Source organism: Globicephala melas, chromosome 9, assembly GCF_963455315.2.
Source record: "Globicephala melas chromosome 9, mGloMel1.2, whole genome shotgun sequence".
NCBI classification, from domain to species: domain Eukaryota; kingdom Metazoa; phylum Chordata; class Mammalia; order Artiodactyla; family Delphinidae; genus Globicephala; species Globicephala melas.
In genome coordinates, this window is record NC_083322.1 from 15,727,342 (window position 1) to 15,742,446 (window position 15,105).

Sequence of the window (15,105 nt, forward strand, 5' to 3'; positions counted from 1 at the left end):
CCTAAATGTTTCAGATCGTTTTCAAATTTCTCGATTTATAATTACAGTTCTCACTAAACTGAGACATGTTAGTCGCTTTAGATGTTTTATGAAAACACATTAAGAACCCTAAGTTCCTTTGAAAACAAGATATCACATGTGTCAAAATATAATTCTCAAAATGTTAAACACAATTCTCATATAAATAGGTACATGTCACGATTTCATTTAGCCCAAAGCTGATTCAAAAAACGAGGACAGGGCTTCCCTGGTGGTGCAGTGGTTGAGAGTCCGCCTGCCGATGCAGGGGACACGGGTTCGTGCCCCGGTCCGGGAGGATCCCACATGCCGCGGAGCGGCTGGGCCCGTGAGCCATGGCTGCCGAGCCTGCGCATCCGGAGCCTGTGCTTCGCAACGGGAGGGGCCACAGCAGTGAGAGGCCCGTGTACTGCAAAAAAAAAAAAAACAAACGAGGACTATATATTTATCTCTGTATCCATAGCTCTATCACTTCTGTATCTCTACATATAAATCTTGGTACCAGTCCTGAGTAAGACCAACTTTTCCTCTATTAATTATTTAATTGGCAGAATGCATTCATATAAAAACTCCATCTACCCAAGATTTCTAATAACGGACCTTTTTGTCCCCGTAACTTTAGGCCCATGGTTCTAAAACTTTAGCATACGTCAGCCTCACCTCAAAGATGGCTGAGTGTCACCCCCAGGGTTTCTGTAGATCTGGGGTGGCACCTGGGAATTTGTGTTTCTAACAACCTCCCAGCTGATGCTGCTAGTCCGGTGTTCATACTTTTGAGAAGCACTGATTTAGGCAGAAGCTTTGCCTGAGGATCACGTGGGGCAGATTAGACTTCCAGAGAAATCAGTGCAAGCCCGATTCGCTCTCTTCTTATCTCTTCTGTGTTCTTCCCGTTTCCTTCCCCTGTCCCCCTCTGTACACACAAGATCATGCACACCCAGCCTCGCTCCAAGGATTCTCCTTCTATCTGAACATCTCAAATCTCTCGTAAGGGTCAAACTCCCAGTGTCCTCCCGCGGAGACCTGGCCTCCCGCGGAGACCTGGCCTCCCTCGTCATTTGTTCCATTTCTGTCCGTGATCTCAATTTCGCTATAAGCCAGGGCCAGAATGCTCCAAATCATGTGTTGTAAACTAGAATGTGCATTTCATGTTTTTAAAAATTATTAACGGCAGAGGTTCTTTTAGTAGGGGACATTTTTATACCTATGTGGAGAACCGAAATACAAATGACAGCCAGCTGCCACTAGTTCCTCAGCTTCGTAAAGGGAAAGAGAGTCTCCAAAGGAAGTACATGTCCCAAGTTGTATAATTTATGAATGTTTAATGGAATAATTGTAAATCTCCTGGAAACTCGATATGGGAGTTGTTATGTGAAATCATTCATTTCAAAGCAGAGGCCCCGTGTGTCCTTGCAGTGAAAAGTATGCTTCCATCTCTCACCAGCGCTTTGTGTAGTAAAGGATGCTCGCTCTTAGAAGTAGGTGATGGGGCAGAATGTGGAGTGAGGGACGCCCCTCAGGTCATTCAAATGGAGCCACCAGGATGTGTATGTCTCTTTCCAGGACCACGAAACCTCCTTCCCCAGGGCGCTCTCAGCTCAGAGACTCTCCCCACGGTGGTGCTTTCTAGATGGTGAGTGTTTCTGTATTTCCTGGAGGGGTGGGGATTGGGGAAGCCACAAGGGCAAGGTATTGGTGGATAGAGTGGACTCTAATTTTCCAAAAGACTATTCAGAAACCCTTCACGTTGCTCCACGTGATTGGTATCTGCATCTCAAACGATGTGAACTTGCTGATGTCGCAACACGCTTTCCTAAAGTTATCTCCCTCAAAGCAATTTGGTTAATCTGGCCGAACTTCTCAACATCAAATTGCTCAAGGTGATATTTCCCTTTCATGCCCCTTTTCCAAAAACGTGTTGAGTACTTGTCTTCAGGCCAGTAGATTGATTCCATAAAGCACGAGGACGGGTGCTAATTGGTATGTCATTTGCATATTATGGAACTTCCATATTATTTTCAGTAAACCATCATTTCAGGATGAGGTATAAATTTTTGTGAAAGGGTAGGCATTTTCAGTTGTGTTCACATCTGCTCTGCTGTTATTGAATGTATAGTAGGTCGGTCATCTTCTGATTGGTTAATGAGCCCATTTTCCATCTGTCTCCCTAAATGCTGCCTAATCCCACTTTTCTATCCAGTTACTCATTTTACAGTACATTCCTGCTTAGATACTCCCAGTGTATCTACTACCCGGTATCTCTCTTGTCTGTGTGGACATTTAGCTTTCACTGTAGACCTTTCTTTTGTTCAGCTTTGTGTGCATCTGAAAGGATATAAATGTGGATAAGAGAATGACTGGATGTGTGAGGGTGTGAATATTTTTTAAAGATGAGCACCTGTATCTATATCAAATCTAATCCACGTACATCATGACATCGGTTTTCATTAATGGCTTGTCAGCTGCCTCTGAAGATAATCTATACTGCTTTTCTTCCAGGTCCTTTATTCCCTAGTGATGAGAAGCGCAATCATTTGTTTTTCCTGAATCCACAGAGGAACAACTTATATTTAAGAAAATTACAAAAATGTATATGAATTGTTCTATATAGTCTATTTTATATACAGTCTTAGATAAAATTACAAGTGTGGTTAATGGTCTAGATATTAGTTTTACTCTAGAAATAGTTTCGTTAAGAACATTTAACAGGTGATTGCAGTCATGGTTAAAAGAACAAAGTAGACAAAGTCCTTCTCAGGCAAATTTTACTCTGTTGCCTGAGTATGAGGGCAAGAACCATGATTGTCTTATTTCTTAGCTTATTTCCTTTGGAGAGAAGCTACTCGTTAAATATCTATGATTTTTGAATGATTATTTGCATTTTGAGTTTTTCCCTCTAGTACTATGTACTTTGTAGAAAATCTGTTTATAATACTGGACTCTTAGATCGATTTAAATGAGGAGGAACATAATTCTTTTGAATATTGATAATAATCAGATTAATTTCTAGAAGCTCAAAGTTTGTCATTAAGTTGTTTTTTCCCCCCCCCCCTCAAACTACAGATGCAGGCAAGTCCCTTATAGGGTTGCTTAAATAATTTTTGTTTTTTCTGTTTTAGCTTTCTTCAGACATGGCTTAGGGACTCAATTTTAAAGTGAAATGATGCCTTTCATGCCACATGTGGTCCCGAGCTCTGCATCTTCAAACTGTTTTCCAAAATGAGAATCACTTCCTCAGGAAGTCAGGCTACCTACAGTATTTTTTTGTTTATTTTTGGTTTTCCTAGCTTTATTTACTTGATAAATACATATTGAGTCCCAGCTCTGTTGAGGGTTCTGTGCTGATATCTTGAGACATAAAAGAAGAAATGAAACACAGATCTTTAAAGAGGCAGATATCTTAGTCTCAGAGTTCTCTGTGAAGATAGTTTTTATAAACCATGCACAAAATGCAGATGTGCATATAGAGGTAGGAGCAACAAATTCTACCTGGGGCAAGGAGGATGGGGCTGAGGAAGGTTTCACAGAAGAGGTGGCATTTGAGTTGGTCCTTACGACATGATGTATTATTAAAAGCAGTTTATTGAGATATAGTTGATTTACAATGTTGTGTTAGTTTCAGGTGTACAGCAAAGTAATTCAGACACATATATTGGGCTGGCCAAAAACTTCGTTCGCTTTTCAGTACAAATAAGACATTTTTCATTTTCACCAAGAACTTTATTGAACAATGTATTCATTAATCGAATGAACTTTTTTGGCCAACCCTATGTGTGTAAGTTCTTTTTCAAATTATTTTCCATTATACGTTATTACAAGATATTGAGTATAGTTCCCTGTGCTACACAGTAGGTCCTTGTTGGTTATCTGTTTTACATACAGTAGTGTTTATATTTTAATCCCAAACTCCTAATTTATCCCTCCCTCCCTTTCCTCTTTGGTAACCATAAGTTTGTTTTCTATGGGTTAAGACATGGTTTAGGTAGACACGTGTAATGCGGAAGGGCTTCCTAAGCAGTGGAATAGCGGCAGCAGAGGTGTGAAGTCCTGAGTGTTTCTAAGTAGATTTAGGGACTGACTGGGATGTAAGGTTTTTGATTGTCATCGCAGGTGAGAAGGTTGTACATCTGGTGCCAGAACACAGGCCTCTCTGAACGCCGTATACGTTTCTTTCTCCCTAGCTACTTCTGCTGATCGCTTTTATCGAATAGACAGAGCTCAGGTAAGTTTGCTTGAGCCTATTTGTGAAAGAGAAAAACTCCCCAGGAACTATACTAATCTCGTACTTTTTTTTTCAACAAAAACACTGAAATGTGTACAAACTCTGGAATGGTATTCATAGTCTCAGCTATGAGCTTGTTATTTGTCTTCACGTGTTTTGTGATCTGTGGACTCAAGGTGATATGGTTTGACCTTGAAGATGAATCCAGAAGATAGGTAGGCTTCTAGACGTTGTCACCAGCCTGCACTCCAAATCTTCATTCACACTGCTACTTTTACTGCTTCCTAGCCAAATTTTATGCCTTTTTAACTTTATTTCTGATTAGCAAATTTGAGACCTCAAGTGTATATTATGTTGCTTGGTTTCAACTCACCACTTCCCAGAGTTCAGTAATGAGAAAAAAAAATGCTTATGCCCAATGATAGCTAGTGCTCCCACTGGAAAAGAAGGTACAGAATGGAATCCACTGATAAAACCAGTTGTTAGGGCTTCCCTGGTGGCGCAGCGGTTGAGAGTCCGCCTGCCGATGCAGGGGACGCGGGTTCGTGCCCCGGTCTGGGAAGATCCCACATGCCGCGGAGCGGCTGGGCCCGTGAGCCATGGCCGCTGAGCCTGCGCGTCCGGAGCCTGTGCTCCGCAATGGGAGAGGCCGTGACAGTGAGAGGCCTGCGTACCGCAAAGAAAACAAAAAAAAACCAAAAACCAGTTGTTAGCCATGCCACTTAGCTTTGACCGGATCCTGGAAGTCCAGGTCATCGTACACGCATGCTGGACCAAGTTGCAGGTAGGGTGTCACTTCTTTGATAGTATTTGGGAAGAAGAAGAGGCAAGACCACCTCTGGTTATACCTAACAGTATCCTGGTCAGAGTCCCAAACCAAGAAGGATTCAACTCTCCCCTTCCTCAGCCTCTTGCTACCATGTTGTTTCTGGGAGGGATGCCCACTGGTCAGGCCTCTGAAAATACACTGTGGTCATTTGCTATGTCATAAAATTTCATTATTCCTCAAGACCAAGAATGCTTTGTTTTGTTGTTCTTCAGATGATGGATGTGAACACCTTATCAGTCATCTGACAGACTCCTTTTTCTTCCTTAGGAACACTTGCACTTTGTGATGGAGATTTCTCAAGATGAGATTTTTATTCTGGACCCAGATATGGTGTTGTCACAGCAGGCAGGGACACCCCCAGGAATGCCTGATCTGGTGGTGGAGCAAGCCTCCGGGTGAGTGGGCTTCTTCCTTGGTGGTGTGGTGGTGAGGCTGGCCACAGGGTCACATCGTGTCTGGTTTGGCCTTGCACTTGACATTTCTAATGAAATCAAACTATTTTGAAATACAGGTTTTCTTGTATTTCCTTAGAGTGTAGTACAGCTGGTTCCATTCTAAGTCTGTCTTATGAATGTCTGGGCAGAATTACTCTTTCCACTCAGATCTGTGTCATGTCTGAGGCTTCTTTACCCACCACACCAGCATTTCCTACCAAACTAGAAAACACTAGTATTTGCGTTTGTGCATATACATCTGTAATGCCTGTATTATCACATTAAAAAATGACACAGGTGGGGCTTCCCTGGTGGCGCAGTGGTTGAGAGTCTGCCTGCCGATGCGGGGGACGCGGGTTCGTGCCCCGGTCCGGGAGGATCCCACGTGCCGCGGCGCGGCTGGGCCCGTGAGCCATGGCCGCTGAGCCTGCGCGTCCGGAGCCTGTGCTCCGCAACGGGAGAGGCCACAGCAGTGAGAGGCCTGTGTACCGCAAAAAAAAAAAAAAAAAAAAAATGACACAGGTGGTTTGACAATTTTTTTTTCTCCACATCCTTTCTCTTCTTCCTCTCCTCCTCTTCTTCCTCATCCTTCTCTTTTTTCTCCTGTATCAAGGCAGCCTGATACATGTAGATATCAAGCACTTATAATTATGAGTCACACACTGTGCTGAATGCCTTTCTTATATCCCTACTATTACTTCATAGTGACTTAATCATCTTAAGTGCTCTATGCTTATTTCCTCATCTGTAAAACGGACATGATAATACCTACTCATACAATTGTTTTAAAATTAAATGAGTTGATACATGTAAAATTAGGGCAGTTGGTGGCACTTGGTAGACACTCATTAAAAATTATGTTATTGAAATCATCCTCATCATTTCACAATGACCCTGCAGATTTGGTACTGTTATTATTTTAAATCCATAGATAACAAAATTGAGGTTTAGAGAGTTTTTGTAACTTGACCAGTATTGCACAAAAAATAAAGGGGAGAAGTTGAGATCTATTCCATGCTAGAGCCCATGTGTATTTTAACCACCACACTGCACCACCAAAACATACTAACATTTCTAGATTATTTCGTAAATTCAGAAATGTTTATTTAGAGAGCTTTTTTATGTGCCAGGTACTACTGTAAGCACTTGGGAAACAACAGTGCAAAAGTAAAAACACAGAAACCTTTGCCCTTGTGAAGTTTAATGAACTTTTGTAGTTTACTGGTACATAGACGCTAAGGAGTGAAAATAAGGATTTCCCCGGAGAGCACACACACACGTGCACTCGAATGGCATATGCAAGTGTGTGCACATACTTATACACTATTAGCCGACACATTCACTTGAGGTAAGCCTCATGCCTGTTCACCCCTGTTCACTAATTCGACCACAGCTGCCATTTCTGAGCATCCCACTCCGCCAGGCCAGCTGATAGCAGTGGTTCGTCCCTAGTCTGTGCGGGGCCAAGAGAAAACAGAAGTGGCGGCTGGAACAGATTTACAGCTGTGTTTAGGAGCCGGAACGACTGATACCGGAGCTGTCCTGGCATGAAGGGAAAGCCGACAGGCACGAAGGATGGCCTGATAAAAAACCCCGGGGGTCCTGAAGGTAGTGGGAAAGCCACACACGATAAGTCAGGACTGTCAGTTGTGGGGAAAGCAGGTGTGATGCCGCGTCCCGCCGTAGAAGCGGTAGGTGCTGGAGTCTAGGTGTCCTCCCACCCCACCTGATTGGGGCCGTAGCGTTGGATCTGGTGAAGGGTGAGCCCATTTTGCCAAGCTCGTCCTGGGTTCTGCCCTCTCAGTCATTCTCTATCAGCTCTAGCTCCAGAGATAAAGTAGCCTGCAAATCCACGAGAACTTGAATCCGTTCCTTTCTCATTTCTTTTCCATTGTCCCCTCTGGAAATAAACTGAGAGCTGGGAAGCTGTGAAAGAGCAAATCTAGGCTTTGTCTTTTCTAACCTGTCTTTCTACATCAGGCGCCATTGTTTCTTATCTATGTCATATTTAAAATTACTTAATCTTTTTTTTTTTTTTTTTTTTTTTGCGGTACGCGGGCCTCTCACTCTTGTGGCCTCCCCCCATTGCCAGCGGCCATGGCTCACGGGCCCAGCCGCTCCGCGGCACGTGGGATCTTCCCAGACCGGGGCACGAACCCATGTCCCCTGCATCGGCAGGTGGACTCTCAACCACTGCGCCACCAGGGAAGCCCTAAAATTACTTAATCTTGAAATTCAGTTTTCTCATCTATAAAGAGGGCAGCAGCATACAAAGAGTTCCTGATGGTTGAGAAAATTAAACGGACTAATAAGGGTGAAATACCTCGTAAATACCCAATAAAGATTCACTTCCGTCCTCACATTTGGAGACAAGAATCATCCTGAGAAAGAGCAGACTAAGTCCTGTGGCTGACCTTGAATGTCTGCTGCCCTTCTCCTCCCTCCCAGAATGACAGACTGGTGGAATCCTGCCCTCCGGAAACGCATGCTGAGTGACAGTGGGCTGGGAATGATAACTCCGTATTACGAAGAAGACTCAGATCTGAAAGATTTCAGCCACTCCCGAGTGCTACAGTAAGAGCTCTTTCTGTCTCTTGTCCTGTGTACCACTGGGGTTGCTGGGAGAGGATTCTGTGGGGTACTAGCCAATGGGAAGGATTCTCTTCTCAGTGGTGCTCCAGCTGTCTCCTGATTGTGTCACCCTGTTCACCTTGCTCCCTTTTCCTCACCCCGAAGCTCCCAGTGGAGCCTCGCTTTCCATTTCTCTTGTTCCCGAGCCTCAGTGAGACCTTGCATACGGACCTACAACTACTCTGAACCTCACCAGGGTTTGCTTTACTGGAACCCAGTGTTTACCAGATGCCCCTGTGTTTGCCATACTGTGAGGACATGCATGAGAGTGACATGAGTAGTTTGGAAGTGATGCAGAGTGTTTCATTTGTGTGAAGATTGTGATGTGCTGTGACAGGTCAGTTTCATGCGTCTCCGGTTCTGAGCCTCTGGCTGTGATGTGTAATATTGCCAGGTGGTTTTGATGGCTGCGGTGCAGTCTTGTAGTCTCTCTGGGTAAATGATGCAGCATTTGTTCAAAGGTCAGGAGAGTGGGTGTGCTTTCATCTGAGGGATGGGTACTGAGTTTTGCAACAGTGTTGGTACACTCGTGTCCCGAGAATCCTCCCTCCTGTCACCCCTCCTTGCAGAAGCAGCTTCAAGGTGCACCCTGTGGTCATGGACACAGTCATGTGCACCCACTGTTTGACTCCAGTCCAGTCACCCCATCTCAGAGGTTGTATAAGTTCGTTGTAATTCGTGAGATCAGGCTGGTTCCCAGTCCGATTCAAGGTCCTAATCGAATAGGGACAGTGGCCTTGTAACTATGCAGTCTTACCATCTTTACAAAATAACAAGATGATTGAGATTCTTAGAAGTCTAGGGTTAACAGAAGAGGCAGGGCAATGCATTGTTTCTAAGACCGAAAGCAATTTCGGTGTGAAAGGGGAGGAAAAAGAGAAATCTGAAGCTAATTATTTTGGTGGTAAAGGTTCTACTCAGACACCCCAAGGGCAAAAGGTGATTTCATTTTAATTGCTTCTCTGTACTACCTCTTATTCTGTGTGTGAAGAGTGGAAAGGAGAAAATGAATTACTATGGATTTTCCTTTTTAATTAAACCGCGTTGTTAGTTTCCGATGGCAATTTGATTGCTTACAATTCAGGGCATTTTTTTTCATTTCTTTTGTATGTGGAATTGAGGCTGGTGAACCAGGCTGAGCCAGCCACCCACTGACAGCTAAAAAAGTGACCATCTAGCTTTGGGCAGGTTTATTTGAAAATTAGGGTTTTAATTAGCCATAGAAATAGAAATTAAGACTAGACAAACCAGAGGAGTGATTGAGTTATTCTTATATACAGGCTGTTTCCAAAAGTGGAAACAAAAGCTCAGGCACGTGAGCTCAATCTAGTTTCCTATGCCCTGATTTTTCTGTGTATAGTATGTTAACATATATATCATGATACGTGAGATTGTTTCTAAGACAGTTAACTATTCTTTCCAAGAATCACAGATAAATGTACCGTTTTATATAATAGTCAAGTTCTGAAAACCCTTTCTCAAAATCAACTCTTATTTTTTATTCGGGTTATATTATCCTTTTAGGAATTCCTCTTCATATTTCCTTGAGCTTCCACTGGCAGCTACTAGTTTTCCTGGATATTTATACTACCTTATGCCTCAAATGCACTAGAGCAGCTGACTCCTTTTTAAAACATTTTTCTGTCAAGTAACTTAGAAAACAAACATTCACTTCTAGCTTTGAGTCTTTCCAGCTGAACCTCCAGATACTGTGTAACAGAGACAAGTTGTCCCCGCTGGGCTCTGTCTGAACCTTTGACTCACAGAATGTACGAACAAAATAAAATGGTTGCTTTAAATCATTTACATACTCTACCTTACCCAGTTTGTCTATTAATTCTGAAAATTTTTGTGTGTGTGTGTTCATTAATTCCTTTAGGAAGAACATCTCTTTATTTATTACTTCAGAGAGCATCTTTGATACACATACGTATAATTGCAGTTATAGAACAATGGAATTATGTAATACTATATATTTTATACAGATATGTAATGTATAATAAGGTCAGTAATAGCTGGTATTGATACCTGCTACGTGCTTTGCACTATGGTTAAATTACCCTTAAATCTTTCAACAACTTTTAAATCTCACATTGCTTAACAGATGAATGAACTGAAGCTCATAGAGTTTAAAATATTCATCTTAGGTCACCCAAGATAACTGTGGTTTGAGTGAGGTCTGCTTGACTTCTGACTCTGCCATACTGCACTGTTTTCCTGAAGGGCCAGTGCAAAGGCAGGGTGCCCAGAGTCCCAGGGCCCAAGAAAGGTTTACTTTGGTATCTCTCTTTGTAAGCATTTGTAAGGTGAAAAATTCTACAGTGTAGGAAGACTACATATGCACATTAAATATGTACAGCTGCAAATTTACCCACAAGTAAATACTAATGTGCCAACAACACTGAAATATCATGTTATTGTTTTATGTTATTACTTGCATTAAATCTTTCTATCCATAGCAACAGACAGTAGCATAAAAATATATATTGTTTTATGGGGTTTTTTGTTTTGTGTTATCTTTTTACTTTTCATCACCTGTATTGAACAGTGCATACGCTTTTAGAATTTGCCACTTCATGCAACATCAAATGTTTAAAATCCATTCATATCGATGTTACGGAATGCAAGTTTGTGTGCCCAATGCACAGTAAGGCCAAACAACTGAAACGTCAGAGTTTGGAGCAGAGAAAAGTTTATTGCAGGGCCAAGCAAGGAGAATTGGTGGCTTATGCCCAGAAGACCCAAACTCCCCGAAGGGTTTCAGCAAAGCATTTTTAAAGGCAAGGTAGGGGAGAGGGGGTCTCAGGGGATGTGACCAGCTTGTGCACAGTTCTCTGATTGGTTGATGGTGATCAATTCTTAGGCACCGGAAGGTCTGTGGGGCTCCTTGCTCATGATCACCAAGTAGTTAATTTATTCCATTTGGTGGTGGTTTTAACATCTGGAAAAGTCTGGAAATATGCATCAGATACTATTATCTAGGTACTTCAGAGAGGAGCTACAGCAGAAGATATGGGGGAGGGGTCTGTCCTGGGACGGCCTCATAGAGTCCTCCTTGGTTACGTGGATGTGTGTAGATTTTAAATCATTTAATTTGGTATAGAATATTGTGTTATACAAATATGCCGTGACTTATTCCTCCATTTAGATATTGATTTCTAATATTTTATTATTTAAAAATACAGTGAACATTTTGCGTGTGTCCACCTGTGTCATAGGGTGTATATACAGTTTCAACATTTTTAAAAATTTTTTATTTATTTATTTATTTTTGGCTGCGTTGGGTCTTAGTTGCGGCTGCAGGATCTTTGTTGAGGCATGTGGGATCTATTTTTGTTGCTGTGCCCCGGTTCTTTGTTGAGGTGCATGGACTTCTCTCTAGTTGTGGCGTCGCGGGCTCCAGGGCACGTGGGCCCTGTAGTTGTGGCATGCAGGCTTCTCTCTAGTTGTGGCATGTGGGTTTTCTCTCTCTGTAGTTGTGGTGCGCGGGTTTCAGAGCGCATGTGCCTTGTAGTTTTGTGGCACGTGGGCTCTAGTTGACGCATGCAAGCTCAGTGGTTGTGGTGCAGGCTCAGTTGCCCTGCGGCATGTGGGATCTTAGTTCCCCAACCAGGGATCCAACCCATGTCCTCTGCATTGGAAGGTGGAATCTTTTTTTTTTTTTTAATAGATGTATTTATTTATTTATGTTTGGCTGCATTGGGTCTTCGTTGCTGTGTGTGGGCTTTCTCTAATTGTGGCGAGCAGGGGCTACTCTTCGTTTCGGTGTGCAGGCTTCTCATTGTGGTGGCTTCCCTTGTTGTGGAGCATGGGCTCTAGGCACGCAGGCTTCAGTAGTTGTGGTGCAAGGTTTCAGTAGTTGTGTCTCGTGAGCTCTAGAGCACAGGCTCAGTAGTTGTGGCTCACGGGCTTAGTTGCTCTGGGGCATGTAGGATCTTCCCGGACCAGGGCTCGAACCCGTGTCCCCTGCATTGGCAGGTAGATTCTTAACCACTGCCAACGGGAAGTCCCAAGAAGGTGGATTCTTTACCACCAGACCACCAGGGAAGCCCCTATACAGTTTCAACTTTGGTCCATGTTGCACAATTTACTTTCCCATTAGGAATATTTAAGAATCAGTATGTGAAGGGACCTGAAGAAGTATTGTAATATTCTAGGTACAACTATAGCATCTATTGCTTTCAGCCTTAAAGCCCCAGTCAACTTGGAGATAGTAAAAGTTCAATTTTAACATCTTGTTCACCAGGCTAAACAATTCTATAAAAAAATCAAAGGGAAATTTTAAATTCTTAGAACTGAAAATACTGTTTATCAGAATTTGCAGGAAATAACAGAAGTGGTATTCACAGAATGATTTATGACTCTAAATCATTTATTAAGAGAAAAATGATTCCATACAAATAAAGCATTCAATTTGATAAACTGGATAAAGACTCAGAGTAGAGAACAAAGAAACAAGAGTGAAGAGAAATAATAAAGATAGAAATCAATGACAAGGGGAATAAAACAGACAAAATAAATGATTAACCAAGAATAAAATTTTTAAAAACTGGTTCTTTCGAAAGGTAAATAAGAGACAAAATTCTGAGAAGGTTAATTTTAAAATACAGGAGATAGAAAGGAATGCAACGCCAGTGCTTTTCCAGCTCATTCTTCCTCCATGGCACCCAGTCAGCATCTGCTCAAGACACCTTTCCCCTCTAAACTCTAACTGACCCAACCTACCCCCCCAGTCCCCCGGAGAGGGGAGCACGGCTCCTCAGGGTTTTCTCATAGTTTTAACTTTAGCTTCTAAGATTCATCAGCCTCCCTCCTACTTCAGGGAGAGCAGACAGAATGAACAAACAGAATGAAGTAGATTTCTGTTATTACTGGCACTGGTTACATTTATATTAAAATTCCATTTAGATACATTACAATTTTTAAAGAAAGATTTATAGAGCCGTACCTTGGTATCTGTGGGGAATCGGTTCCAGGACCAAAATCAATGGATGCTCAAGTCCCATGGTCAAAGCTCTGTATTTGCAGATCCATATCTGCAAATTCGGCCAACTGTGGATCCTAAACTTGGTACACGATCCGCGATTGGTTGACTCAGGATTCAGAACTCATGGAGACATACATACATATGTATAATATATATATATTATGTATGTATCTGTAATAGCTTCATTTTTCTCTTGTCTTCAGCTATTTCCTTTACCCAGTTTCTTTTTTGGAACTTTAGGTGATGGCTTGATTCTAATATATGTAGCTTTTCCATGTCTGTGTGTGTATGTGTGTACTGTCTACTTATACACAGGTCCTCTAGGGGAGACTACAATTCCAAAGAAGGATATACAACACATATAGGATCTTCAAATCCTATGAACACAATAAAAACAATATTTTTACAAAATATATTTATTTATTTATTTTTGACTGCATTGGATCTTTGTTGCTGCGCTCGGGCTTTCCCTAGTTGCAGTGAGCGGGGGCTACTCTTCATTGTAGTGCAGGGGCTCCTCATTGCAGTGGCTTCTCTTGTTGCAGAGCACGGGCTCTAGGCACACGGGCTTCAGTAGTTGTGGCATGCAAGCTCAGTAGTTGTGGCTCGGGGGCTCTAGAGCGCAGGCTCAGTAGTTGTGGCACACAGGCTTAGATGCTCTGCGGCATGTGGGATCTTCCCGGACCAGGGCTTGAACCCATGTCCCCTGTATTGGCAGGTGGATTCTTAACCCGGGAAGCCCCAGAAACAATCTTTAAGAAAGAATTTTGAAATAAATTGGAGAGAAGTAGTTGACTCACACTGTTACTGCTAGGACCATAAGGAATTTGTCTTTAAGTTAAAAAAAAAGTTTTCAGTGTCTAAGAAAGTGCTACTAAAATAACATGTTTCTGGAAAGACATTCGCTCTCATCATTAATTGAAGCACCACAATTCATAACGACTATATTTCATTTGGGCAGGAGATTCATAAGGAAGTAATTAACTAAAATTTTAGCAGACAGAATCTGATTCCAAAGGAAGACTTTTCCCAACTTTATGATCTATGAGATAAAAAAAAAAAAGGCACTGAGTGAAAACTCTAGTATATTCTTTCCAAGTCCTCTTTGAGGAAAGGACAGACCTACCTCTGAACTTACCTCTGAACCTCTGGGTTAAGGGAAAACAGGTAAAGGGACTGCAAGGCATTGTTTAGTTTATGAATAAAAATAATCTTTTCTAATTCTTATGTTTTGTGGTTTGTGCAAAACCCCCAAAAGAAAAAGAAAAGGAAAAAATGCACATGTTCTTAGTATCTCCAAGTCCTGAGCCTAGAAGACCTAAGGTGAAGGTCACACAGGTAAAAATAAAAGATCTTGCCACTGAATTAAGACACTGGGGAGACAGTGTAGGGAACCACCAAAGGCAGACATTCAGTCCAGACATCTGTGTACTCAGGTATCTGTTACCTGCTTAGCTTAAGCAGGGTTGATGGATTTTTATGATCAGTGGAGTATTTCTCTCTCTAACAAGAGACAGAGTTATAAAAAATTGAACTATAATGTATCTGGTCTGATTTATGACTTCACTAGAATCTAAGAAATGGGTTGAGCCATTCAGTTAGTCATTAATTTATTGAGAAAATATGTATTCCGCACCTTCTAGGTAGAAGCAATCCATATACCTAGGCATTGACGATGTAAAACTAAATGAGAAATTATTGTCTTTGAAGAACTTATATTCAGAGGGGAAATAATAAACCAATTATTATAGTTCCCTCTGATAAGTGCTATAATGGATATATGCGTAGAGTGTTCTGGAAACAAGAGGAAAGAGAATTTGCTGCTTTCTCCAGATTTTACTTTTTTATTTTTATATGAAAAGGATGAATATTTAAAGAATTAATGCAAACACAAGCCACTAAGAAAAAAAAGAGGCTTTTTAAGGGCCCTATGCTTATTTTCTTCAACTTTTGCCCATAAACAGGTATCTGCTTTTCATCATTA

The 15,105-nt window shown here is 41.9% G+C and overlaps 1 protein-coding gene across 5 annotated transcripts in view; it reads left to right on the forward strand.

Moving 5' to 3' along the window:
• The window catches only part of DGKI (diacylglycerol kinase iota), a 459,796-nt gene that overhangs the window by 371,156 nt on the left and 73,535 nt on the right, over nt 1-15,105 (forward strand). For all 5 annotated transcript variants that reach the window (XR_009565254.1, XR_009565255.1, XM_060305263.1 and 2 more), the window contains 4 exons: nt 1,582-1,651; nt 4,200-4,240; nt 5,337-5,464; nt 7,952-8,077. Coding sequence is in view for 3 of the 5 variants with exons in the window: in XM_060305263.1 (XP_060161246.1) it covers nt 1,582-1,651; nt 4,200-4,240; nt 5,337-5,464; nt 7,952-8,077 (365 nt within the window). In the remaining 2 variants the exon portion in view is untranslated. The remainder of the gene's footprint in view (nt 1-1,581; nt 1,652-4,199; nt 4,241-5,336; nt 5,465-7,951; nt 8,078-15,105) is intronic.